The 25921-nt window shown below is 49.4% G+C and overlaps 3 protein-coding genes across 8 annotated transcripts in view; 1 reads left to right on the top strand and 2 right to left on the bottom strand.

The window, feature by feature from the left end:
• Ift172 (intraflagellar transport 172) overlaps positions 1–14783 on the top strand; it is a 15466-nt gene extending 683 nt beyond the window's left edge. Inside the window, exons 3-31 of one of the 5 annotated variants that reach the window (XM_026778109.1) lie at positions 939–1016; positions 1225–1473; positions 1640–1718; positions 1933–2053; positions 2233–2377; positions 3040–3129; positions 3610–3707; positions 3817–3952; positions 4083–4199; positions 4489–4631; positions 5869–5962; positions 6082–6146; positions 6518–6698; positions 6882–6991; positions 7089–7218; positions 9557–9655; positions 9836–9945; positions 10056–10119; positions 10315–10401; positions 10653–10769; positions 11295–11405; positions 11561–11680; positions 12199–12294; positions 12480–12539; positions 12624–12722; positions 12946–13099; positions 13254–13345; positions 13526–13656; positions 14740–14783. In XM_026778109.1, the coding sequence (XP_026633910.1) occupies positions 939–1016; positions 1225–1473; positions 1640–1718; positions 1933–2053; positions 2233–2377; positions 3040–3129; positions 3610–3707; positions 3817–3952; positions 4083–4199; positions 4489–4631; positions 5869–5962; positions 6082–6146; positions 6518–6698; positions 6882–6991; positions 7089–7218; positions 9557–9655; positions 9836–9945; positions 10056–10119; positions 10315–10401; positions 10653–10769; positions 11295–11405; positions 11561–11680; positions 12199–12294; positions 12480–12539; positions 12624–12722; positions 12946–13099; positions 13254–13345; positions 13526–13615 (3135 nt within the window). In that variant the 3' untranslated portion in view covers positions 13616–13656; positions 14740–14783. Of the gene's footprint in view, positions 1–6; positions 27–938; positions 1017–1224; positions 1474–1639; positions 1719–1932; positions 2054–2232; positions 2378–3039; positions 3130–3609; positions 3708–3816; positions 3953–4082; positions 4200–4488; positions 4632–5868; positions 5963–6081; positions 6147–6517; positions 6699–6881; positions 6992–7088; positions 7219–9556; positions 9656–9835; positions 9946–10055; positions 10120–10314; positions 10402–10652; positions 10770–11294; positions 11406–11560; positions 11681–12198; positions 12295–12479; positions 12540–12623; positions 12723–12945; positions 13100–13253; positions 13346–13525; positions 13694–14185; positions 14205–14739 lie in introns of those variants that run through there. The other 4 variants (XM_026778108.1, XM_013355230.2, XM_005371381.3 and 1 more) reach the window with 4 other exon arrangements.
• Krtcap3 (keratinocyte associated protein 3) lies at positions 13776–15346 on the bottom strand. The gene is made up of 7 exons (XM_005371380.3): positions 15177–15346; positions 14881–15065; positions 14737–14796; positions 14407–14613; positions 14174–14308; positions 13961–14076; positions 13776–13854 (listed from the first exon to the last, which is right to left on the bottom strand). Exons 1-6 carry the CDS (start codon positions 15202–15204, stop codon positions 13966–13968), a joined length of 726 nt encoding a protein of 241 aa, XP_005371437.1. The 5' UTR covers positions 15205–15346; the 3' UTR covers positions 13776–13854; positions 13961–13965.
• Positions 15347–15436: 90 nt separating this feature from the next.
• The window catches only part of Nrbp1 (nuclear receptor binding protein 1), an 11053-nt gene continuing 568 nt past the window's right edge, over positions 15437–25921 (bottom strand). The window contains exons 2-19 of one of the 2 annotated variants that reach the window (XM_005371377.2): positions 23360–23588; positions 23080–23202; positions 22811–22912; positions 22360–22449; positions 22016–22056; positions 21567–21661; positions 21095–21118; positions 20069–20152; positions 19360–19418; positions 19125–19223; positions 17319–17451; positions 16998–17103; positions 16847–16897; positions 16624–16759; positions 16388–16441; positions 16239–16302; positions 16056–16111; positions 15437–15981 (exon numbers count right to left, since the gene is read on the bottom strand). In XM_005371377.2, the coding sequence (XP_005371434.1) occupies positions 15877–15981; positions 16056–16111; positions 16239–16302; positions 16388–16441; positions 16624–16759; positions 16847–16897; positions 16998–17103; positions 17319–17451; positions 19125–19223; positions 19360–19418; positions 20069–20152; positions 21095–21118; positions 21567–21661; positions 22016–22056; positions 22360–22449; positions 22811–22912; positions 23080–23202; positions 23360–23569 (1632 nt within the window). In that variant the 5' untranslated portion in view covers positions 23570–23588 and the 3' untranslated portion in view covers positions 15437–15876. The remainder of the gene's footprint in view (positions 15982–16055; positions 16112–16238; positions 16303–16387; positions 16442–16623; positions 16760–16846; positions 16898–16997; positions 17104–17318; positions 17452–19124; positions 19224–19359; positions 19419–20068; positions 20153–21094; positions 21119–21566; positions 21662–22015; positions 22057–22359; positions 22450–22810; positions 22913–23079; positions 23203–23359; positions 23589–25921) is intronic. The other variant, XM_005371379.2, reaches the window with a different exon arrangement.

The following is a 25921-nucleotide window of genomic DNA, read 5'->3' as shown; positions in this document are numbered from 1 at the left end:
TGGCAGAGATGATCTTCTTGGAACAGGTAAAGGGGAGATGAGGAGCAGGATGGAAGAGGGGATTTGGAAGGGGAAAAGGATGAAAGACCAAGACTTCCAAAAGTTTGGAGAGAACTTTTAGGTTTAGAGAGTTCATCTCATACCTTCTTTTTTTTTTTTTTTTTTTTTTTTTTTTTTTTTGAGACAGGGTTTCTCTGTGTAGCTTTGGAGCCTGTCTGGAACTTGCTCTATAGACAAGGCTGGTCTCAAACTCACAGAGGTCCACCCGCTTCTGCCTCTCAAGTGCTGAGATTAAAGGCGTGCGCCACCACTGCCCAGCCTCCTCTGTTAGTCTCTATGTAGGCAAGCATCCTTCTTTGGTCTTTAATTTCTTCTTCCTTTCAAAAAGTATCTTAGCTCCTCTCTACTCCAGAACATGTCTTTGCAACCTTTTATTTCATTTATTTATTTGTTTGTTTATTGGTCTTTGCAATTTTTATGCACAGGGTAGATCCAAGTTTTTGTGGCACCCAAAATATATAGTCTGAGGAGCCTTCATTAAGATAAATTGCTCCAAGTACCTGTGCCAAAAAGGAGCCCCGAATCTTAAGTTTCTTTTAGTCTATAATAAATTCATCACTGCCGGGCGGTGGTGGCGCACGCCTTTAATCCCAGCACTCGGGAGGCAGAGGCAGGCAGATCTCTGTGAGTTCGAGACCAGCCTGGTCTACAAGAGCTAGTTCCAGGACAGGCTCCAAAACCACAGAGAAACCCTGTCTCGAAAAACCAAAAAAAAAATTAAATAAATAAATTCATCACTGAGTCAGGTGCATTGCTCAGTGGTGATCTTGGGCTTGATATGTGCAAAGCACTCACTTCAGTTTCCGATGCACATGCCGGCATCTCAGACAGTCTGAGAGGACTTACTGATGGTCTGCCTCCCCCGGGTCAACCCTTAGAATGCTGTGGAGGAGGCCATGGACATGTACCAGGAGCTGCACCGCTGGGATGAGTGTATCGCTGTAGCTGAGGCCAAGGTATTGTTCTGTCTTCGCTGCATGAGTGTTCACAACTTGGCATCACCAATTTTAGCAATCTTTCTAAGGAAGCCATAGGATCTGGAATGGGGCTGGGGCTGGCTGATAAGGTGAGGGATTAACATATTGGTGCCATGGGAGGAGCCACACTGTCCCAGAAGAGGAGCAGGAGAGGCATGGAATCCCTAACTTCCTCTGTGATGTCCAGGGACACCCAGCCCTGGAGAAGCTGCGCAGGGATTACTATCAATGGTTAATGGACACACAACAAGAGGAGCGAGCAGGTGAACTGCAGGAGAGTCAAGGGGATGGGCTGGCAGCCATCAGCCTCTACCTCAAGGCCGGGCTCCCTGCCAAAGCTGCACGGCTGGTGCTGACCCGCGAGGAGCTGCTGGCCAACACGGAGCTGGTAGAACATATCACCATGGCCCTCATCAAGGGGGAGCTCTACGAAAGGGTATGTGGGCTGCCTCTCCCCAGTCCTTATCTCCAGGACCTGAACCCCACTCCCACCCAAGGAGACCTGGGGGTCCATAACTCTTCCTTTCTGCCAGCATTCCTTCTTTGGGGAGCTGATTCCTGACTCTTGTGTTCAGAGTTTCATTGTATTCATGTGTTGGCAGGCCGGTGATCTCTTTGAGAAGATTCGAAACCCACAGCGGGCCCTTGAGTGCTACTGTAAAGGCAATGCATTCATGAAAGGTACTAGCTGCTCATCAGCTGTCTTTACCACTGTACACTCCTGCCCACCCAGTATCCCAGCATCTCCTTGGGGACATCACTTCAGGCTGCCTGGCTTTGTTTCCTCTGCATTCCTCCACTTCTCACCCATCCGTCCATACTTCATCTCCCTGTCCTGTTTTCCTCGGTCCCATCCCTGGGATTCTGAGCCAAGTGCCTCTTCTGTCCCTGGTAGCGGTTGAGCTGGCACGACTGGCTTTCCCAGTGGAGGTTGTGAGGCTGGAGGAGGCCTGGGGGGACTACCTGGTGCAGCAGAAGCAGCTGGATGCGGCCATCAACCACTACATTGAAGCCAGGTATGGCGGCACAGGGCACAGGGATCTGGGCATGATGTGAGAAACTGTGAGAGAAGGAGGACGGCACCGCCTAAAGGAAGAGATCTCGAAACGTAGGTTAGAATGTGCTTGGGGTCTCTTTATTCCTTTCATCCTCCTCTCTCCTCATACATATTTAATGTCTTTCCTGACTATGCCAGGTGCTCCATTAAAGCAATTGAGGCTGCTCTGGGTGCCCGCCAGTGGAAGAAGGCAATTTATATATTAGATCTCCAGGACCGAAACACTGCGTCTAAATACTATCCTCGTGTGGCCCAGTACTATGCGTCTCTGCAGGAGTATGAGGTGAGGAGGAGTCCCGATTCTGTAGCTCTGAAGCAGTGCAGTGCAGGGTGGTAAGGATGTCCCCTAGAACAAGGTATGGGGCAGCTCACCAAACTCTTCCTGTTGGAGTGCAGCCATCACGTCCCTACCGTCATCCCAGCATGGCACAGATGTGATCTCTAGCTCTCTTTCCTGTGCCAGCTCCAGTGATTCTCCATGAATAACTCTAGCATAGCTAGTGTAGATCGCCCTATGTTGCAGAAATGTGAGGCCCTTTAAGTTCCGCCTGAATAGGCGGCTCAGCAGTTGAGAACACTTGTGTGCAACTGGGAGAACCATTGCTCTCGCACATGCCTGTAGCCCCAGAGCTGTGGGGGTGAAGACAAGAGGATCCCTAGTGGGGCTTGCTGGCCACCAGGCTAGCTAAAAAGTATATGCTCCAGCTTCAGAGACCAATCTGCCTCAAAGAAACAAGGCAGAGGGCAATAGAATTAACACTCTGTGCTCTTGCTCCTGTGTTTGTGTGTGCCTAACACATGTGCATACACCACACATATGTGCACCACACACGCACCCTGCTTTTATCTAGAGACACATTTTCTTGTACTCGTCTTTTCTGCAGTATCACTACAAAGTGTTGTGCCAGGCTCTCTACCACCCCTGTGACATCTTTGCAATTTTAGATTGCTGAGGAGCTCTACACCAAAGGAGACAGGACCAAAGATGCTATAGACATGTACACCCAGGCTGGCCGCTGGGAGCAAGCCCACAAGGTAATGAATGAGCAGTGTCCATGAGGAAAGAACTCTGTGTTAGTGGCCACCATGCTGCCTCACTCCTTGGTCTCCAATACCCCTCCTTTACTAGTTCCCTGAAAGCTAACAAAGTACTAAAATATAGCCCTGACAGTGTGGATCCTGTCCCTTAGCCCGCATTTCAGCTAGTGGACCTGGGAACCAGGCATTCTGAACTACCATTCCAAAGCCCCTGGTCCCTTGACAGCGCTCTCATCTTCCCCTACATTGCAGACCTCAGTAGAGTAAGCAGGGGCGTGGTAATGCAGCGTGTGCTACATATCAGTCTCTCAGGCCTCAGCAGAACGGAGCTCTTCATGGGCTCTTGGTGGACACGACACTGCCTGAACTGAGAGTGGCAATAACTAATGCCAGTGATTGTTGGGTGGACTCAGAGTTCAAGAGCAGCTAAGTTTCCATGTGGCCTGGCACCTGAACCTCTGGGTTCCATGTTCATAGCTGGCAATGAAATGCATGCGGCCAGAGGATGTGTCCGTGCTGTACATCACCCAGGCCCAGGAAATGGAGAAGCAGGGCAAGTACCGAGAGGCTGAAAGGTGAGTGTGGGGAAGGGCTGGGTCTGAGGACTTGAGGCCTCCTCCCTGAAGCAGTAGCAGTGGGGATCTATCTGTAGGAGGCTCCAGGTGCATCATCCCCTGTCTTCAGGCTGTATGTGACAGTGGAGGAGCCTGATCTTGCCATCACCATGTTCAAAAAGCACAAGTTGTATGACGATATGATCCGCCTGGTAGGGAAGCACCACCCAGATCTACTCAGTGACACACACCTTCACCTGGGCAAGGTGAGCCTTTCTACCCCTGCCCATGCCTCCCAGCCAGTATCCATCTCCCTTCCATCATGATGCACTACCCCACAGGAGCTGGACCAGCCAGTATCCATCTCCCCTTCCATCATGATGCACTATCCCACAGGAGCTGGAGGCAGAAGGCCGACTGCAGGAGGCTGAGTATCACTACCTTGAGGCCCAGGAATGGAAGGCAACTGTGAACATGTACCGGTCCAGTGGGCTCTGGGAGGAGGCCTACCGGGTGAGGAGTTCATGCATCCCTCTTTCCTGTTCTTAAATTTTAACTAATGTCACAAAGACCTGAGTATTTCTGTCTGAAGTACAGCCATACCCGTCTATATAGCATTTACTTATAATTTTAAGGGCTTATGGCTTTCCTGAAGTCCACCCTCTGCCCCTAAACACTGTGACCCTACATTAGAGACCTGGAAGCTGGCCCTCTTCAGTGCTCATCACAGCTGGGGCAGGAGGCCAGAGACGACAAGGGGCAACTCTGCAGTGGGCAATGCTCTAGCAACTTTGCTTCACAGGTGGCCAAAGCCCATGGAGGAGCCAACGCCCACAAACACGTGGCCTATTTGTGGGCGAAGAGTCTGGGAGGAGAGGCTGCAGTTAGACTGCTTAACAAGCTGGGGCTTCTAGAGGCTGCCATTGACCACGCTGCTGACAACTGGTGGGTCTTGGGTGCAGACTCCTCTCCTTTGGCTCCTTCCCACTCAGAGCAGCCCACACATAAGGAAAACTGACATGCAACTGAAAAGTAATTCCAAAAGCTGAAGCAGAAGTAAAAACATGAGACTAGGCATGCTGGTGCCAGTGTATAATCCTGCCACTTGCAGGTGGAGGCAGAAGGATCAGAGGTTCAAGGCCAGCTTTAGCTACATAGTAAGTCTGAGGCCATCCTAGACTATTTGATACCATGCTTCAACAAAACAAACTAAAGATTGAGAAATTGGCCAGGCATTATAATAATGCATAGTTTTTGGGGGGTTTTGTTGGTGGTGTTTTTGTTTTTTTGTTTTGTTTTGTTTTTGTTTTTTTGATACAGGGTTTCTCTATGTAACAGTCCTAGCTGTCCTGGAACTCACTTTGTAGGCCAGGCTGGCCTTGAACTCAGAGATCCACCTGCGTCTGCCTCCTGAGTGCTGGAACTAAAGGCGTGCGCCACCACTGTCTGGCACAAGTAGATCTCTGTGAGTTCAAGGCTGGCATGGTCTACACAGTGAGTGAGTCTCAGGCCAGGCAACCAAGGTTACATAGTGAAATCCTGTATCAAAAGAGAGAGAGAGAGAGAGAGAGAGAGAGAGAGAGAGAGAGAGAGAGAGAGAGAATGAAAGAAAGAGAACATAGCAGAGAGAGATCTTTGGAAGGGAGGTGTTTTATCAGTGGTTCTAGAGAGACAGGTGGGGCAGGAACAGCACGAAAAGTTAGAACCATATTAATCAGTAACATTTCTGGGTCATCAAAGTATACTTTTGTTAAATGAAAAAATGTATATTTTTCTTTTATCTTAGACAGTTTCATAAATATATACAATGCGTTGTGGTCATACCCCCCCCCCCCCCCCCGCAATTACCCTGTCTTATCCTCTCTTTTCTGCTGGCCCCCAGCTAATCTCCCTCCTACTGTGATGTCTTTTGTCTGCTTGTGAGCCACTGTTTGCAATTAGACTTGCCTGTGTGAACGTGGGAGGGGGTTAACTACTGCAGCATACACAATTGATCCATGCAAGTGTCTGTTTTTCTTAACAAATGTCACGAAGCCTGGGAGCAGAGTCACAGGCTCGGACTCCATAGTAGTCTGGAGAAGGGGTGGAGCTGCCCTTCCTTCCCCCAGTGGTTGTCTTTTCTCTATTTCCTCTTCCTTCTGTAAGTATTACATACAAACTCTATCTACACCTTCCATTTCAGCTCCTTTGAATTTGCCTTTGAACTCTCTCGGCTAGCCCTCAAGCACAAAACCCCAGAAATTCATCTCAGATATGCCATGTACTTGGAGGATGAGGTATGAATGTAATTTAGTTCCCCCTATACTCCTAACCTCTGTGACCAGTTCAGTCCTGTCTTCTAATTGACTGTGATGCCAGGCTCCTTCTCACCATATGTGACTATCTTTCTGTCTAGGGCAAATTTGAAGAGGCTGAAGCAGAATTCATCAGAGCTGGTAAACCCAAAGAGGCAGTCCTCATGTGAGTTTCCCCACATCGTTTCTGTGTACTTATGGGTTTGGAAATGAAGGCATAGCACATGTGTAGCATCAGAGGGTAACTTGCAGGAGTTGGTTTTCTCCTCCTACCATGTGGGTTCCAGGATTTGAACTCAGGTCATGGGTTTTGTGGCAAGTACCTTTACCCACTACGCCATCTCCCCAGCCCCCCGCTGTTTGGTCCTGCTCTGGAATAGGATAAAGATACTGTCCCGGTATCTTTCATGGTCATCTTTACTTTCAAAGCTTGCACAAATGAAACTAATAGCCCCTCAGTTGTACAGCTGTCTGTCTTCCACTTACTGAGGCTTCAGTCCTGTACTCAACGTCTTCCGTGTCCCCCATTTTGGGCAGGTTTGTCCACAACCAGGATTGGGAGGCAGCTCAGCGTGTGGCTGAGGCCCATGATCCTGACAGTGTTGCTGAGGTACTGGTAGGTCAGGCCCGTGGGGCCTTGGAGGAGAAGGACTTTCAGAAGGCAGAAGGGTTGCTGCTTCGGGCCCAGAGACCAGGCCTGGCTCTCAATTATTATAAGGTGAGTCGTTATATTTGGGCCACAAAAGGAGGATGAGATAGTGAGAGGCCACAGATCTACACTGATTCCTGGTGCTGAAGAGGGCAGGAGAGAGAAAGGACAGGCAAGAAAAGGGAGGAGAAAGGCTAAGAAGTCAGGAACCCAGCCAGAGGAAGCTCTTCTGATACCTGCAAATCTGAGCAGGAGGCTGGGCTCTGGAGCGACGCTCTGCGGATCTGCAAGGACTACGTGCCTGGCCAGCTAGAGGCCCTGCAGGAAGAGTATGAGCGAGAAGCCACCAAGAAGGGGGGAAGGTGAGAAGCCATGCGTCCTGGTAATGTTGTCAGGACCAGGTGGGCTGAAGCACACTGCCCCTGCCCAATCGTGAGCATTAATATTCTCATCCCCCAGAGGTGTGGAGGGCCTTGTAGATCAAGCACGACAGTGGGAACAGGCTGGAGAGTATAGCCGTGCGGTGGACTGCTACCTCAAAGTTCGAGACTCAGGGAGCGGTGGCCTGACGGAGAAGTGCTGGATGAAGGTGAGGCTCCGGACTGTTCTGGCTCTGGTTCCCACAGGTCCATTCCCAGTCAGCTTCCTGCACAAATGTTCATCTTGTTCCTCCTGTGCCTTTATTTCAAGTAACAGATCTCTCCTGGGTGCCTGCTATGTGTACTAGAGCCCCACAGCCGAAGACTAGAAGGGATGTAAGACAGACACCCCAGCCAGAAGTTAGGAGACTTAATTACTACCAGATCTGAGCAAAGACTGAGGTGTATGAAGTGGAGTTCAAGACACATGAGCTTTGTGTGGGCTGGAGTAGTCCAGAAGGTTCTCTGAGGAAGGAAGGACTTGAATGGTAGCGGAAAGAGCAACTCCAGACCCCGGGGCATAGTTGAGGCCAGTACGAAAGCATGGCTGCTCCTCCAGCACCCTCACCTGATAGCTCCCCTTCAGCAGACTGAGCCAGCCCGGTACTCTTCACCAAGCTGAAGACAAACTATTGGTTAGAGAAACAAAACTGATACATGTGTGCATATGTCTGAGATAAGAAACTGACTCATGCAGTTATCAGAGTGGGCAAGTCCAAAGGTCTGCATGGAGCCTGGCAAGCAGGCAGGCCAGGAGAGAAAGTGCTGTAGTTCCTGTCTGAAGGCTGGCAGGCTGGAGACCCAAGAAGAGTCAGCATTTCAGTTCCAGAGAGCGAGCAGGAAAAAGCCAGTGTCCCAGTTCAGACAACATTTGGGCAGGAAGAGTTTTCCTTTACTCGGGTAAAGTAAGCCTTTTGTTCAATTCAAGCTTTCAGCTGATTGGATGAAACCCATCTATATTAGGAAGGCCAATCTGCTTTACAATTTAAATGTTAACCTCATCCAAGTGCATCCTACAAAAACACCCAAAGTTCTGTTTGAACAATGCCTACATACTGTGTAGTCATCACGCAAAACTAACTGATAAGCCAACCCTGTTATCTTTGCAATTAGACATAGTTTAATATGGGTTCAGGGTGGGATTGGGAGTCCTGAGGGACTAAGGGGGTTCCTGGCTCTCTAAATAATACTGTTATGTTGATGCCCGTGCCAGATGTCCTTAAGTTCTGGGGTCACTGAATAGGCCCTAGAAGGTGGAACAGGAAGTAAAGGGGTTGATGTTTGGCTGTGAGGTCTGAGCAGACTTTACTCAAGCACTAAGCAGCCGATACCTTTTACACCGTTCACTAAAGTCTGTGCAGGGCTGTCCTTCAGGTTGGTCACAGGGTGGCTCTTCTCTAGGGGAGAATGCATGCTTTAAGCCTTGCTTACAGGGTTTGTCAGAGCAAGAAAGGAAAGGGAAAGGACAGGGGAATTGGTCTAGATAATAGCCTAACCGCGTCAAATGGAAATTAAAATCAGTGAGGATGTCAGCATCTCAGAGGAAACAGAGTTAAATAGCCGTCAAATCATCCACACCAGCAGATGCACGCTACAATGTTATTGGAGTTTTTTCATACCTGTTCTTGAATAAAGTTAACAAAAAGAGAATTAAAAAGAATTGCAATACACGTAATTGAACATGTAAATGTTGACTGGAGAGATGGCTCAGTGGCTTAGAGCAGTTGCTCTTCCAGAGGACTCAGGTTATGTCCCCATCACCCACATGGCAGCTCACAACCATCTGAAACTCTAGTTCCAGAGAATCCAATGCCCTCTTCTGGTCTCCATGGCACCAGACACAGGGGAAAAATGCATGCAAAATGCCCATGCACATAAAAATGAGCAAAATTGGGGCTGGAGAGATGGCTCAGAGGTTAAGAGCACTGGCTGCTCCTCCAGAAGTCCTGAGTTCAATTCCCAGCAACCATATGATGGTTCACAACCATCTGTAATGCGCTCTGGTGCCCTCTTCTGGCCTGCAAGCATATATGCAGTATAGAAACACTGTACTCATAATAAATCTTTAAAAAAATGAGCAAAATTTTAAAATATTGGCATTTCAATATACTATCCATTGAACTTGATATTATTGGTATTTGCCATTCTTTTTTTGTTCTGTTTTCAAACTCCAGTGAGCATGGATAATCTGAGACTCACAAATAGTTGCCAGGTTCCCTACAATTCTCATTTCGGTTTTCTCTATACTATGCTATCAAGATTCTATCTGTGACAAAATTCAGTGAGCTCATATGACAGATGAAGTGTGCAGAGTTGCAGCCAGCCCAGAGGAACTTGATAGATTCTCTGGGGTCACACAGAAGACCTGTGGGCCAGGCTTAGCCTGGGAGGGTGGAAGATGAGGAAGGATCACAAGAACATTGGAAGCTGGAGGAGGAAAACACAAAGGCCAATAACCCTAGTAGACTCTTTCTTCTCCCCATTTCTACCTTCTGTTCGACCACTCAGGCGGCGGAACTGTCCATCAAGTTTCTGCCTCCCCAGCGCAGCCTGGAAGTAGTTCGGGCTGTAGGTCCCCAGCTGATTGGAATTGGAAAGCACAGTGCGGTAAGTAGGGTGCTGGGACCGACAGACCCTAATGTACATGGTGGGATGGTGGGAGACATGTGACCCAGATGTAGGGATGGGCCCTTTGGCAAGTGCGCCAGTTTTGTGGGGAGAGAGTTCACCAAGGGGAGGCACTGAGTCAGATGGAAAGATAGCTTCCACTCAGATTTCCCTGTGCAGGCTGCAGAACTCTATCTGAACCTGGACCTCGTCAAAGAAGCGATCGATGCTTTCATTGAGGGTGAAGAATGGAACAAGGCCAAACGCGTAGCCAAAGAGTTAGACCCGCGGTAATTGCCAGGAGATTCTTAGTTCCTTTTGTAAACACCGAGGGAGATTTCTCATGGTGAGGGTGTGGTGCTGCATGACCAGAGTTAGCAATCTCTGTGTATCTTCCCAGGTATGAAGACTATGTGGACCAGCACTATAAGGAGTTCCTGAAGAACCAGGGCAAAGTGGATTCGGTAAAGCTCTCAGTGTTAGGAGGGAGAAAGCAGGAAGAGGCCAGAGGGGCTAATTAGGTGGTTGAGCTCTTGTGTCCCATGTGAAAGGCCTGGGTTCCCCAACACCACCAGAACAAGAGTAAAAGTCAAATTCCTGAAGAGGTACTAGAGATCCTCCCTTCTCCTCTCAGCACATCTGTCTTTACTGCTCCACAGCTGGTGGGTGTGGATGTAGTAGCTGCCTTGGACCTGTATGTGGAGCAGGGTCAGTGGGACAAGTGCATTGAAACAGCTACCAAGCAGGTACCGCTGGCCCTCCCATTCCCACCCGCCTCTTCCTGATTCCCTACCTGCTTCTGAGCATCCCACCCCTTAACTCCAATGCCCAATCTGCAGCGGCCCCTACTGAGCACCAGAGAGCAGTCTTCCGTCCTCTGATTCTGAGATCAGAATCCTCCAGTGCCCTGTACCTCCTAAACAAACCCGTGCTGTCTTGTTACTGCCTGTTCTTGCTGACCCAGCCTCTTCCGTGCTGTTCCTCCACTCCCAAACAGAACTACAAGATTCTGCACAAGTACGTGGCTCTGTATGCAACTCATCTGATCCGAGAGGGTGGCTATGCCCAGGCTCTGGCCCTCTATGTGCAGCACGGAGCCCCTGCTAACCCACAGGTACCAGCCTTCTTGGGATGAATGTTTCCTTCTTCGTCCTCTAGAACCATCCCTTCATCTGTCTCAGAGAATCCTGAGCTGAAATGAAACAGACCCTCTGGAGCATTTACCCTTTGAAAAAACACCCAGGCAGCTGTCCATGTTCTTAGTAAACATACACGACCTGTCTGTCCAAGAGCAATCGTGGATAGCCTTCAAGGGTCCTTACTGACTTCCTCTAGAACTGACAGTTCTCCTATGGAGAATCAAGAATTTCTAGACTGTAAGCCTTCACATCATTAATCGCCCACACTCACTGAACACCAGCTAATATGATAGAGTTTTTTGTTGTGAGTTTTGTCTCTTTTCTGAGTCAGGAACTCTTGTAGGCAAGGCTAGCCTGGAACTATGAAGCCTAGAATAACCTTGAAATCCTGGTCCTCCTGCCAAACTCAGTTTTTCCTTAGGCCTCTTCTTCCTTCACCAGTCTCTTAGCTCCTACACACACAGCTCCCTCACTCAGGTCCCCTTCCCCTCAACCCCTAGAACTTCAACATCTACAAAAGGATCTTCACTGACATGGTTAGCTCTCCTGGGACCAACAATGCGGAGGCCTACCATAGCTGGGCTGATCTTCGAGATGTCCTCTTTAACTTGGTAAGCAAGGGTCAACAATGACATAAAAAGTTCCTTCTGTTCTAGTCTCCTTTACCTTCTCGGTGCAAATGGCCAGCAGTGGCCACTCTACAATCCTCCTTAGCCCTCTTCTGACCCGAGCCTAGCTATGCTGTCCCCCTGACCCCCTTCTCTAGTGTGAAAATCTGGTGAAGTCCAGCGAAGCAAACTCGGCAGCCCACGAGGAGTTTGAGATGATGCTGCTGATCGCTCATTACTATGCAACACGCTCTGCAGCCCAGAGCATCAAACAGCTGGTAAGGTGCAGTCAGAGATTCAGCACAGAGCACTCAGTCACAAGGATGCTACTTCAGACCTCGGGAGCCAAACACATCCAAGTCTGGGTCTTTGGAGCACATTTCCCTCTGTGCTTCTCTTCTAGTCACTCCAACACTTGCTGAGATGGGTTCTTTCCAGACTGTCTGGCCGGAGGGCTGTGCCCACAGCTCTACCAGCCTCATTATGTTCAAACATTCAGATAGCATGTTAGTTTTATGTACCTCCTACAAGTACACACACTTTGGCTTATTTAGTTATAACTGTGCATACATTTCATGTACGTGGTCAAATTCTCAAAAGTAGAAAAAGCCCTATACGTAGCCTGAGCTGGTCACGTAATGATGAGAAGAACTAAGACCGGAACAGCCTGAGATCTAGAGGGTTCAGAAGGGCTTGCTGGTTGTCTAGCTCCATGGCTGGCTTAGTTACAGGCTCATTGGTCTGAAAGCTCAATCACCATAGGTCCCGGATCATAAACTTTGCCTTTAATTCACAGGAAACCGTAGCTGCCAGGCTCTCGGTCTCACTCCTGCGCCACACCCAGCTGTTACCTGCAGACAAGGCCTTTTATGAAGCAGGTACTGCTGCCAAGGTGAGCTGGGGCAAGGGAAGGAAGGGTGGGGCTGAAGAAACGCGGAGAGATGGAGACTGCCTTGGGCACAGCTGCGTAAGGGGCTGATGTGGAGGACCGACACAGCCTGCCTCTTCTGGAGCATTCTCCCTGACCCCAGAGAAGTAGATCCAACCTCACACCCATCTGCACCTTTTTTGTGATAGGAAGTTGGCTGGGAAAACATGGCTTTCATTTTCCTCAACCGATTTTTGGATCTGACTGACGTAAGTAGGGAAACTGTGCCTAGAGATTGGGGCCTTTGCCTGTCACCAGCTGTGCCCATCTCATGGTTGACTGCTCTGCCACAGGCAATTGAGGAAGGGACTCTGGACGCTCTTGACCACTCAGATTTCCAGGACACAGACATCCCCTTTGAGGTGCCACTCCCGGCCAAGCAGCATGTACCGGTAAGGTGTCACCAGTGGGTCGGCACCGAGAAGGGTAGAAGGCTTTGGGATGCCATTTTTCGGTGACATCAACCCTGTTACTCAGGGGAAGCAGAGGCAGTTCCAAGGTGGACTACTTATAGCTAAAAGCCGAAGTACGGGCGCTAAGGGCTCAGTAAGGCCCTGTCCTCACCCCCCAAGCCTCCCAGCCCCATGTGAAGCTAATGCTACCTCTCCTTCCCAGGAGGCCCAGAGAGAAGAGGTTCGAGACTGGGTGCTCACAGTCTCGATGGACCAGAGGCTGGAGCAGGTTCTGCCCCGGGATGAGCGCGGTGTCTATGAGGCTTCCCTGGTAGCAGCGAGCACTGGGGTTCGAGCCCTGCCCTGCCTCATTACAGGTATGGAACCCCACGTTACCCCATATCCCGTGGCAAGTAGAAAGTAGGGAAAAGCATCAAAATTCATTTCAGAGATAGGACCACCCATCCCACTTGACTCCCAGGCATCCTTCCCAGTCTCTTGCCAATCCCATCATCTCGTCTTCCACCACAGGTTACCCCATTCTGAGGAACAAAATTGAATTTAAGCGACCAGGGAAGGCTGCTAACAAAGACAACTGGAACAAGTTTCTTATGGCCATCAAGGTGAGAGAGAGAGTCAGTCGTAAAGGACAGAGCTGGGAATGGGGTGGGGTTGGGGTGGGGTTGGGGTGGGAGGCACTCCGAGCAGGATTGCCCGAAAGGCAGGTCCAGACCCTGTGCCTGATCCTCAGGACACCCAGAGGCTCCAAGGAGCCCCTCTCATGTTCTCCCCTTTGCCCACAGACCTCCCACAGCCCAGTGTGCCAGGATGTTCTCAAATTCATCAGCCAGTGGTGTGGGGGGCTCCCCAGCACCAGCTTTTCTTTTCAGTGACTGTACTGCTGAGCCTTTAGCTCTTCCCTCATTAAAGCTCTGTAAGTAGTCGAGACTGCTACATTCTTTGATCAACATCTCTCCACCCAGTGCAGTGCGCTGGGCTCTAAAAGTAACTGCAATCAGGCAGAAAACAAAAACTAGTCCTTTTATTACAATTATTTATATCACCCTCTGGTCAGGGCCCCTTGCGTAGTAGAAAACACCTGTGGATTACGCCTCGGAAGAGCAGCTGCCTGCTAAAGAAAGAGCCGACCTGCATCAGAAAGCATGCAATATAGCAAAAAAAAAAAAAAAAAAAACTGGTCCCAGTCCCAAGAATGCGTCCCACCCGGGGCCTTTTACCTGTCCTAAACCCAGGTTTTCTGTTTAGTCTGGAAATCCTGGTGGTGGTGGTGGAGTAGCTGCACGTTTTCCGGCCTTTTACACTCAGAAGGTTCAAGGTCGGTCAGTTCCTCCAGCTGCAGGGGAGGGTGGGTTCAGTAACTGGGCCTTAAGAGACACACCTTTCAACACAACCAGGGTGTGGAATGAACCCTTCCTGTTTCTCTTCCATACCTGCTCCTGCAGCCCTTCCTTCCTGCAGGGCCCAATTCCCCGCAGGGTGAGTGCAGCTACACAACAGTAACCAGAAAGAGCAGCCTCGCCTGCAGACATGAACAGAGAGGGGATCCAGAGAGCCAAGGCTGTATCCTAAAACCAGAAGTAACAAAGAGGACTAGGCCTTGGAAGGGGGAGGAGCAGCACACGGGGCAAAGGTGAGGCCCAGAGAACACTAAGAATCAGCTCACATAAATTCTTGTGGGATCAAAGGGGCAGTCAGTGTGTCCAGGCCCCTGGTCCAGTGGTATGGAGGGATCCAGCAGTCCTGGATGGCAGTCAGCAATAAGGCGGCGGCCACCATTGGCAACAGTGAGCGACACAGCAAGAAGGAGGCCCATGGAGCAGGCAGCGGACACAAGCAGATTCACTAAGGCCAGCGTCAGCAGGGCCCAGTGCTAGTGGGGTAGAAGACCAGGTGAACAGCCTAGTTAGGTTTCCCCGTGATTTAGAAACCCGAGTTTCTATTTGAGGCTCGTGCCCATTGGAAGTTTGAGCTGAGACACCTCCACCCCTCTCACCAGTCGTGGATGAAGAAGGTTCCTGGATGCCAAGAGGGCCACAAGTCCCACGGAAACGCTCTGCGGAAGCAACAAGACGAAGGCTCACTGCCTCTCTGCACCCAGCCCAACCCGCTTGCCCATCCATCCGCCAGTCACGCTCACCAGCAGCCCCGAGCCCACCGAGATGACATTGGCCGTGGTGTATTCCGGTGTGACCGCGCCACGGGGGTTGGCCACGTGCCGCAGGACAGTACCATGCAGCACAGCGCCCACCAGAAGGTTCACGTGGCCCACCAGGATCAGAGCGAGGCCCACGCGCATCAGCCGCCTGGGCCCCCGGGCGGCGTCTGAAAAGTAGGGGGGAAGGGCGATATCAGCCGTGCAGGGAGGGGCCACAGGGACAGCCGCGGCGCGTGGGACGCCGAGAAACTACAGGTGAGGAGACCCAGGCAACTTACCGAAGACGCAGAAGCGGCAGCACCTCATCGTGGGCCGCTCTGCCCCCGCCACCACCGGTCCGCCCTATCTGGACCTGGGCCTTGCGCCGCCGCCGAGCAGAACCCCGGAGCTTCCGCGCCACAAGGCAACTCCACCTGGGCCCGCCCCGCCCCCGATTTGAGGCCCAGCCTCCGAGGGGCCGCCCCACCTGGGTCCGCCCCGCCCCGCCCCCACCTGGGCAGCTGTGCCACCCAATGAGCCACAAAACACCAAGCCACGCTTTTAGCAAAAAGTAGACTTTTATTACAGCAGCAACTGAGGCGATTCGAATGGCCTCCGGGGCCACCCCTGCAGCACCACCTTTCTCTCCCGCCCATCAGCCCCAGCGGGATTGTAGAACTCTGCTCCCCCAGTGCCCGTGGGCCTCCTGTCCACACAGGCAGGGCAGGAGCCAGCAGGTCAGCTACTAGCTCCAGCTAGAAGGTGGCTGCTGAGAAGGCCCAGGCCCACGTCTGTGCAAAACAAGTAAACAAAGTGCAGAGGGGAGGAAGAGAGGGGTAGGGACAGGATGATGCTCAACCAGGGAGCCCCTAAAGCCCTCCTGAATAATAAGGGGAGACGGGGCTTCACAGGGTAATACTGACTGGGGAGAAGGGGCAGGAGGACTGCAGCATGTCCAGGGACAGCCACACTCAGATAGGGGCCTGGCTCAAGTGAGCTCTATGAGGAGACGGTGACAGCGGCTGAGTTGAGGGTGCTGTTCCTGGCAAAATTGAACTTGTTGAGGGTCTCCTCGAGCAGAGAAGTCAGGCGGCTCTGATCAGCCTGGAGAAGAATCTCAGTGAGACAAGGCTGAGAGACGGTGGGGAGGCAGCCAGGGCAGAGGGCAGGAACCTCACCTCACTAATGAAGCCCAGCTGCACCAGCTCAGCTGCCAAGTCCGGGATGTTCTCATCTGACAGAAAGATAGGGGGTAAATGAGTCCAGTCTGGGAGCCCTTTAGCTGTTTCAGAAACTGTCACTTTCCCAGTCCCTGACATGCCCCTCAAAGCATCCTCCTCCAAAACAAAGGAGACTCTCACTTGGCATCAGGTCACAGCTCAGATGCCGGTTCAGCTTGTCCTCCAGCTTCAGCAGAAGTGTTAGCTAGAGAAAAGGACAGACAATGAGGCTGCTCTTCTCCATCCAGGGCAGCCCTGTGCAGCCCCGTGCAGCCCGGCCCTGAGCTTACATGGTGTTTGACTCCCTCCTCCACTGATTCGATGTTGCACTGCATCAGCACCACCTGGAACAGGACAGAAAGGATGGCCACTAGAGACCAGTCACTAAACCCACCGACACCTGGAAGCCTTTCCGCCCCACAGAAGAACCAGGTGGCCAGGGGCAGAAACGCACTCCATACAGGACAGCGCCGTAGCTGAGATGTCCACCCCCATAGCCAAAGACCGGTCACACCAGAGTCCCCACCTTGCGTGTCTCCACCTCAGCTGGCTCAGGAGTTGGAGTCTTGACAGAAGGGGGCACAACAGGCGATGTCACCTCCTCCTGCTGTGGCTGCTGAGGCCGAGGTAGCCCAAAGGCTGTCAGAGGGTAGATCCCATTCCTGGTGGGAGATGACATAAGTCACACGGACTCTCTGAAAGCCGCAGGACACCTGCCCCTGCTTCCTCACAGAAGCCCAACTTCTCACCTGACATCTTCAAGAAATTTGTCTAATTCCAGGGCAGGTGACTGAGAGTACCTGGAAGGAGGAGGAAAAAGCACGAGAATGAACATTCTACAGAACCTCAGAGTGGTAGGGATCAATCGTCCCTTCCAGACCCTCTCAGCTGGGTACTCACAAAGTCTGAACTGGTTCTCGTCCTGGCCCAGCAGGGATTTCCGCTAGTACAGCACTGGTATCCATGTTTTTGGTGATCTCCTCTAGAGCATTCTCTGGGATCATATCTGGTGGATATAATGGGTAGAACATTATGTAAAGATAGAATTGGTTCACAGGAGGCTTAGAGGGAGGGACAGGGGTAAAGAATCCCTTTGGTAACAGAATACAGATGCCATGCCAGTGACAGGAGAAGCCCCAAATTGTAAGAAAATCCTAGCAATCTTCATTTAGCATGGATTCAGTCCCACTCCCAATTTCTAGCAGGGTTCAGGAAACTCACGTTGGTGTCCCACAATACAGTGAGCAGCAAGGAGTTTGAGCGAGGGTACTTCAAACAGTGCTGGGTGGAACAGAAGTTCTCTGGCTGTTGGTCTTCGAGCAGGCTCAGACTGCAGGCACTTTTGAATAAACTCCTAAAAGAGAACAAGGGACTAAAGCAGGCATCTAGCAAGCCTCTCAAAGCCTGTAAATATACATGTTTGAAGGCAACACTTGTTGGGGAAACACTGACCCATCTCTTCTTGAAAGGGCTTTAAATACATATGTAATGTATAAAATTATCATTCACTGTCTTCCTGGTTTTTCTTTTTAGACTTCATTTTCTGAGACAGGGTCTCTTTAGGTAGCTTAAACTAGCCTAGAACTCGCTATGTAGTCCAGGCTGCCTTTGTACTCATGATTCTCCTGCTCAGCCTTTGAAGTGCTAGGATTACAGGCAAGAGCCACCATGCTGGCTTTGGTTATTTCTTTTCCACTGTACAACCACAATACCTTTTTTTAAATGTTGAGACTTAGTATTTGTTTTAGTAGTTCAGTCATGGCCAACTTTTTTGGATCTTTGCCAAATTTAGTTTTTCCCTTCTCAAACTTAGCGAAGTATTGTTCAGTATTCACCATATTCTCTGTTTCCCAAGACTATTTATTACCACACTTCCCTTATCCACTAAATTTCTGAATTCACTGTATCCCCATGCTTTCTCTAACCACTCCACCTCCTTTTCTGCATTTGATGAAATCCTATGGCACCATACTTTCTTATTTTCAGTTTTAAAGGTGAACAAGGTCACATCCTGTGATCTTTTATGCAACAACCCATCCTAATGTGAACCAGACCCTGCCTCCATTCTATTAACTCTTCGACTAGACCTCTGCTTCTTTCTTGCTCCCCATTACTGTCCCTAGTTAACTGTTAACGTTCCTTCCTTGCTTTTTGTTTGTTTGTTTGGCTTTGTTTTGGGTTTTGGAGGCAGGGTTTCTCTGTGTGTCGTTCTGGTTATTCCGAAATTCCCTTTGTTCCCAGGCCTGCCTCTGCATCCCGAGTGCTGGGATTATGAATGTGCACGCCGCCCCCCTCCCATTGTTTTGTTTTTGAGACAGGGTCTAAGGTAGCCCAGATTGGCTTTGAATGCTCTACGTAGAGGAGGGTTGACCTTGAACCCCTGATCTTTCTACCTCCACTTCCCAATGTTGGGATTATAGATGTTTGCCTCCATGCCTGACCTAATTGTTCGTGTTCAGACTGTCCTGTCTCACTATAGTTAATCTACCTACTGATTCATAATTCTTTCATCCTTTATTTTTTTGTTTTTGTTGTTGTTTTGTTTTTAAGACAAGATTTCTCTGTATCCTTAGAACCTGTCCTGGAACTAGCTCTTGTAGACCAGGCCAGGCTCGAACTCACAGAGATCGACCTGCCTCTGCCTCTCAAGTGCTTGAATTAAAGGCGTGCACCACCACCACCCACCTCTTTCATCTTTTAAATCTTAGCTCATTAAATATAAAATCCAAAATGACTGGTTTGATACTTAAATTTACTTTGGAATGTCAAGATTATTGTGTAAGAGTGTGTAGCAACTGACTTAGGTAACCATCAAAATCAGCTCATCTGTATGTAGACATACTTAACTAAGAAATTATTTTTAACCTCAATATTACCTATCTGAACCCCTTCACAGAAAAATTGTGTTTAGTGTTTTCTATTTTGACTGTATTCCTTTTCTCTTGGAGCATATTCCCAAGAAGTAAAATAAACTTGAGAGCATTTGAAAGTCACTTAAGGATGGAGATTGATCCCAACAACTCTTACCCTCTGTAGTGGGTCTTCTAGTAGCTGGATGGCACTGCTTATGGCTTCCTGTGGCACATATGAGGACTCTCCATTGCCCTGAATCTCCAGCACTGCCATCTGCATTGAGGAGGAACCCGAGGGGAAAGCTGAGATCTGAGGAACACACCCAGTGCTCCCACAGTCACTCCCAGCATTTCCCGGTCTCTGTTCGAATTCCACACTTTCTCTTTTCCCTTCCCTTGGGTCTCCTCACCTCCAGTGCACACATGCCAAAGGAGTAGATATCCACAGCTGTTGTCACATTAGTGACTTCTAAAGAAAACAAATGTCTTAGTAAGAAAGAGAATTGATTGGATAAGAAGTGGCCAAGTGGGTGGGGCTGGAGAGATGGCTCAGAGGTTAAGAGCACAGGCTGTCTTCCAGAGGTCCTCAGTTCACTTCCCAGCAACCACATGGTGGCTCACAATCATCTGTAATAGATCTGGTGCCCTCTTCTGGCCTGCAGGAATACATGCAGGCAGAACACTATACTCATAATAAATAAATATCTCTTTGAAAAAGAAAAAGTGTATGCAACTACACTTTTTTTTTTTTTTTGGTTTTTCGAGACAGGGTTTCTCTGTAGCTTTGGAGTCTGTCCTGGCACTCACTCTGTAGACCAGGCTGGACTCGAACTCACAGAGATCCGCCTGCCTCTGCCTCCCGAGTGCTGGGATTAAAGGCGTGCGCCACCACTGCCCGGCTGCAAGTACACTTTTAAAATGTATGTAAGTACAGAAAGATGAAGTTGTGGTTCTATTATCCCTGCATCTCAGGTTATAAAATATAAACCAAGATCTGAGGTCGCTCTATCAGGGAGGGCATAGGTAGAGTGGCACAATCTGTCTGAGGGACCGTAATTAAAAAAAAAAACAAAAAAAAAACAGGGTCTGAGAACACGGCAGAAAGGTAAAACTACTCACCTCCATACTCTGGTGCAAAGAAATGTAGGTTCTTCTGCTCTTCCCGGCAAGTCTTCACATGGTTGTTGATAGTATCAGGAGCCACTACGAGTAGGGAAACACCCACAATCTGACCACCACCAAAGCATGATCTTACTCTAGAGAGAGGCTGCAAAAGCCATGTTTCTCCTGAAGTGTGTTTTCTAATACTCAGTGGACACAAACCTACCAGTCTCCCAATCTTGAGCTAGAGATTACATATGAACACCACTTATTTCCCCTTTCTGCAGCCTAAGGTTCCTAACTCAGAAACAACAGAGTCTACACACTCTACAGACAGACACTGGGGCTTCAGGCTCTTCAAGTAGCACAGCAAAGGAAAAGCTTTCATTTGTGACCTGCTCCTCTTTCCAAAGTCACAGATCTACCAAATCCATAGGCCATAAAAATGCTAGGTTTATTTGACTCATCTGCCCTGCAGTTAATATAAAAACACAGGCAGCCCTTCCAACTATGGGACAACTTAAGACCTCATGAACCTGGGTAAGAAAGACAAAGCAGCATTAACATACAACCAAGGAGCTAGCCTCTTCCTTACCCATCTGTGTTAACTGAAACTCAGCGAACCAATACCCTGAAATCAGTTTCACTTTTAATCCACCAAAACTTTAGACTTTTATTCCTCAAAAATCACCTACCACAGGACTGAACGAGGTACCGGGCCAGGCCCATGCTGGACTCACTCTGATCATAACAATGACTACAAGTCACAGAGAATCTAGGCGCACAGTATGATTTAGGGAGCCAGCCGGATGATGAGGGGAATATGACTAAGAGGAAGTGTCCAGCCAGGCAGAATCCACAGGAAACAAGCAGGTTATAAAGGGACAAGCAGGTGGAGGCTGGCAGGGCAAAAGCTTAGCAGGCATAATTAGTCACGGGAAGCAGGGAACAGGCCTTGCTCCCACGACTGCATGCACTGGGCAGCCGCAGAGGGAGCAAAGGGAGCACAAACAGAGCCCCAAGTGGGGCAGAGGGAGCTCTCACCATTAGCAAAAATCCTATGAAAGACTGTTGGGAACAGAGCAGCCCGTAAGCGGGAGGGAGGAAAACAGAGAAAAGTTGTGAGCGATGGAGCAGCCAAGCCCCAGACAAATGGTAACAACACACAAACACAGCACACGGAAATGTCACTGCACACAAATACACAGCAAATGAAAGCACTCACAGCAGGCACAGTCTGGAATCTCTTTGGTAGGGTTTGGCCTCATATCCATCTCTTGCCCTTTCCCAGCCTTCTATTTCTCTGTATTAGTCCAAGTTTCTCTCCAAGAAGTACAAGGTACACCCTACCCCATTTCCACTAATTGGTCTCCCTATGAATTACCTCTACAAAAAGTCTGTCTCTTATCAACAGCCCACACCTCAAAATTCACTATTCTCCCCACGCCTTTTACCTTACCCCCATGGTTCCCAAATTCCCGAGGCTCCCCTGCCCAGAATCTCTCCCTCCCCTCACCAGAGCCAATCTTGATGAGTCCGTTGTGCTGGATGAAGATGGTGTCACAGGTCAGGTTCCCATGGATGATGGGAGGGTCACAGGAGTGCAGGTAGCTGTGGGGGCACTGGGCTGTTAGAGGGGCCACTAGGAAATTAAGGGCAAGGGGAACCCAAGGGTTAAGAGGAGCAAGGGCCAGGTCTCCTCCTGGCCATCAAAATGACAATCCCTGTACTCTGAATCTCTATTGTGCCAAGTGACTTAAATAGGAAAAGCACAAGGAGAATGAGGCAGGGTCACTGTAGTGGTTAGGACAGGAGGAGGACCCCATAAGGGGGACTAATCTTGTCAGCACATGACTCAAAGAAATTGGGGAGAGGCAGAATAGAAAAGCAGAGTAGTGCCTTGCAATCTGTTTAAGGAAATAAATCAGAAGACACTGGGGGAAAAACCAACCAAGTATTACTTACCTTAGGGCAGAGAGGATCTGTGTGCACCAGCGTTTCCAAGCCTGGAAAAGAGTTTGGTCCAAGGATCCGCAGTAATATCCTCTCTCTCCCTCTTCCTTCTTCCTCTCCACCACCCACCCTCCTTCTCCAGGGTCTCACTGTATCGCCCTGGCTGTCCTCAAACTATGCAGAGCACACTGGCCTCCAACTCCTTAACCAAAGGTATGCACCACACACCCAGTGATACTTTCCTCTCTCAGCCTTCACACTAGTCCTTGCCATCCCTCATTAATTGGCTTCATAATCACCACCATCTTTTTAAATCCCTAAACCAGCCTAAAACCATAGCTAGCCTCCCTCCGTACCTTTTCATTCATAGTCTTGTGGTTCTTTTTGGTCTTCTTCAGAAACTGCTTAAGGCTTCCAGACGACATGTATTCTGTGATGAAAATCACCTAAGAAAGTGGAGCACTTCCTATTAAAGCTTTAATCTAAACATCTCTCACCTGGTGACATTTATACCAGATACATATTAAACTGTGTTTGTTCAACTTCCCTTTCTTTTAGGATCACTTTCTTAGGCTTAACAGCACAATGAAAACAGAGAAGCAAGTGAACGTTCACTCATTCCTCCCCACCGCTAGCTGGGAAATGCTTCAGTAAGGAGATGAAGCCCTGCTCTCCCTTCCACAGCTGAAGACTCCAGTTCTTGTCTCAAAATTACCTTGTTTTAACCTCTGAGTATAAAATGGACAGTGAATACAGCTGCTCTCTGGCAAAGAATTCAGGAAATACTAGGCAAAAAAAAAATCTTACCCTGGCCTTGTTCTCTTTAACATCAGCCCAATACTTGTGAAACTTAACAATGTTAAGATGTTCCAACTGAATCAGATTATCAAACACTGCACGGACCTTTTCCTGGAGCAAGAGAGACAGGAACAGCAGTTCACAAATTGCTGTAATCATACGAAAGCCACCACGACCCCTCCCCTTAGATGATCTAACCATGAAGGCTCTCCTACAGTACTTTCCCAACAATAGCTGTTTAAATACTGGTTCTAATGCCCCTAGGCCTCATCACCTACCTCCTGCAGTTTGTAGTTCTTGCGTTCAGAGAACTGTACCTCATTCCACACAACCTCCACACCTTCCTCTGTATCCATAGCCAGGTATGCACTGTCAATACCTGGAACATTACGCTGATTCACCTGAGAAGCAGTTCAAGTGGAATTAAGTCACCTCACAAACCCACCATTTTAGTATTGCATATGACCATCTTCCAACCCCACCCTACTCAGGTCCAGTCTGCTCCCTGGACAGCTACTCCAGTTTTCACTGTTTACAACTCCACTGCCATCACCTTACCTCTTCCCTCCTCTTCTGCCAGCGTCCACAGGGTGACTCTTCCAAGATCTCAGACTCATCTTCACTTTCTTCTTCCTCCTCAGGAGAAGCAGCTGAGGTGGTAGAGGTCACAGGAGGTGACACTGAAGTCAGGCCAGGAGCTGAAGAGGAGGATTCTACCTTTGGGTCTGAGCCACTGCTGACTACTGTTTGGGACTCCCCTTCCGACATGCTGGAATGAACACTCAACCTGCAGCGGTTGGGCAAAGACAGGATAAGAAAGAGGTCAAAAACAGATCTATAAAACTTTAATAGTTTTTAGCTGGGTGGTGGTGGCGCACGCCTTTAATCCCAGGAGGCAGAGGCAGGCGGATCTCTGGGAGTTCAAGGCCAGCCTGGTTCTGGGACAGGCACCAAAGCTACAGAGAAACCCTGTCTCGAAAAACCAAAAACAAAAAAAAAACTTTAATAGTTTTAACTGCATCTTCAGTTCAAAAACACATATCCCTTATGTCCTTTAAATCTAAAGTCAGAACTACTCATACCCAAATACTGCAGTGTGAATGGCTCTCCTCCTTCTGGAAGAGTCGTTAGTTACCTTTGCTGGAGACCACCCCGAAGTGCCAAACACAAGGCTAATGACAGCATAACCCACTTTGGGAAAACCCAAATACACAATAAAATTGGGTTCCCCATTTCTTCTCAGAAAAATAGTGCTGCAACTGATATATTTCCCATTGACTCGCCTTGGGCCTCAATTTTCACTGTGCTCAAAAATGAGGGTATACAGGCATTACTCAGAACAGATGACTCTAGACTCCAAAATGGTCCACTGAGACAGCCCAATGTGCCTATCTCATCCTTAGCCAGCTCGCTGAAATACCCAACTGACCTATCCTGCTAGAACCAACAGTGACATTATCCATCCCTCCCACACAGACAGCTGCTGTTGGACCAGGTGACTGGCAGGAGTGACTTCCATCCCTACTGGCCTCACCTTCCTTAAGATGTTTGACTGGCAAATGGGTACTGTTTAACAGCATTGCTTTTCATTTGCTCACTGAAATGTTTAGTCACATTTGTAGGTCACATTGTGACTGTAGGTCACACACCGGGCAGGTGCTTGAGATACATCAGTGAATTGAAATAAATGAAATGCTGAACTTAATGATAACAAACTGAAAAGAAAAAACAAAGACCCTAGCTTCCTGCTCCCCTTGCATTCACATTGCTCAGAGGCTCTGACTTGCCCATTCTCTGAAGCACTGCATCTGACATTGGTGACTGCCTTCAGGTACAGATTATTCAAGCTACAGCCTCCTCCATAGGCAACGTGTTAAACTGCAACATTTCTGCAGGGGCAGAGCTGCTTGAAGGAAAGCCTAAGTTTTTCATTAACCCATGAAAAAAATAATAGGATCACCCAGCAAACAAAGGCTGTAAAGGACCTGCAACCTGTATGTGCTTAGGCTCAGGGAGTACTGTCTAGTAAGAAGGTGATACCCTGAAAGGAAACTTGCACTCCAAAGTCCGTTCAGAACACCAGAAAGCTGCAATCAACACCAAGCCAACCACACACTTCTCTCTGATGCCCCTTTCTGCACACCTCTCCCCAGTCCACACTGTTTGACCAGAATCGAGAGCTACACAGCATCCTAGTAAATTCCAAGAGCAACACGGCGCTATAGGAAAAAATATCTGGTAGGATAGTTTCCAACTTAATTTCTAAGAAAATCCTTGTCTACCCGAGAAATACTCCTCAGTCTGCCAAGAAAGCTATGTATGCGAATGTCTTGGTAATCTAACAGAAAAGATGAGCTAGGCTAAGAAAATAGTAGTCTGTTTCAATCAGCTCCTAGAGCAGCTCCGTTCACTCGATGTGCCTAAAATCTGAGCTGCTCAGTTACATTTCTAGCGCGATTACAACAGACGGTAAGAGTAGAACGTCAATACAGGAAGCTGTACCAAGGAAATCTAAAACTACTGGACCGAGGACACAGCCACTTCACAGGTCACAGGAAGAGAAGACTGTCATCAGTTAGAGACAAACGTCCCGGAAGGTACACGCTTGTGTCTTCCCTCCCCAGTCACGCCCCAGAGGGGAAAATGAGAGCCGAACCTAAAGCGCCCAAGCACTCCAGCCAAGGATGCGAAACTTCTGCAACACGGGGGGTTCGGCCTCGGGGCTGCTGGCAGGTTTGGGGACCACACGTGGGAAGGCTCATTTACATCGGCGAGGGCAATCTCCCCGCAGCCTCTAGCTCCCCTGAGGGCGCACTGTGCATCCACTCCAGGGCATTGTCTGTTATCTAGCAAAGTTGTTCTCCGGGCTTCCACGGCTAGCTGAGAGCCCACTGCGCGTCACCCCACATAGCTCGCAGCCACAGGCCGCTCTGAGGAAACCCAAAAAAGCCTCTGAAGTCAGCAGAGCCGCACAGTCAGAAAGGAAGCAAGCTCGGGGGCGCGAGGCCCTCAGCATCTCAACACTCCAACAGGTCGCCAGGCCAGCATCGGGAAGGAAGGGCGCCGGGCGCCCCAGCAGACAGGCGGCCGAGCACCACCGCCACCTCATCAAAGGCCGGC

Source organism: Microtus ochrogaster, unplaced genomic scaffold, assembly GCF_000317375.1.
Source record: "Microtus ochrogaster isolate Prairie Vole_2 unplaced genomic scaffold, MicOch1.0 UNK106, whole genome shotgun sequence".
Lineage (NCBI taxonomy): Eukaryota > Metazoa > Chordata > Mammalia > Rodentia > Cricetidae > Microtus > Microtus ochrogaster.
This window is presented reverse-complemented; position numbering and strand designations above follow the sequence as displayed.

Coding starts and splice junctions, on each gene's coding strand:
- Krtcap3 (XM_005371380.3), bottom strand. CDS start 15,204: ATGAGGTGCTGCCGCTTCTGCGTCTTCG. Junction 14,797..14,880: donor CGGTGGGCTCGGGGCTGCTG/GTGAGCGTGACT, acceptor TTGCTTCCGCAG/AGCGTTTCCGTGGGACTTGT. Junction 14,614..14,736: donor ACCTTCTTCATCCACGACTG/GTGAGAGGGGTG, acceptor CTACCCCACTAG/CACTGGGCCCTGCTGACGCT.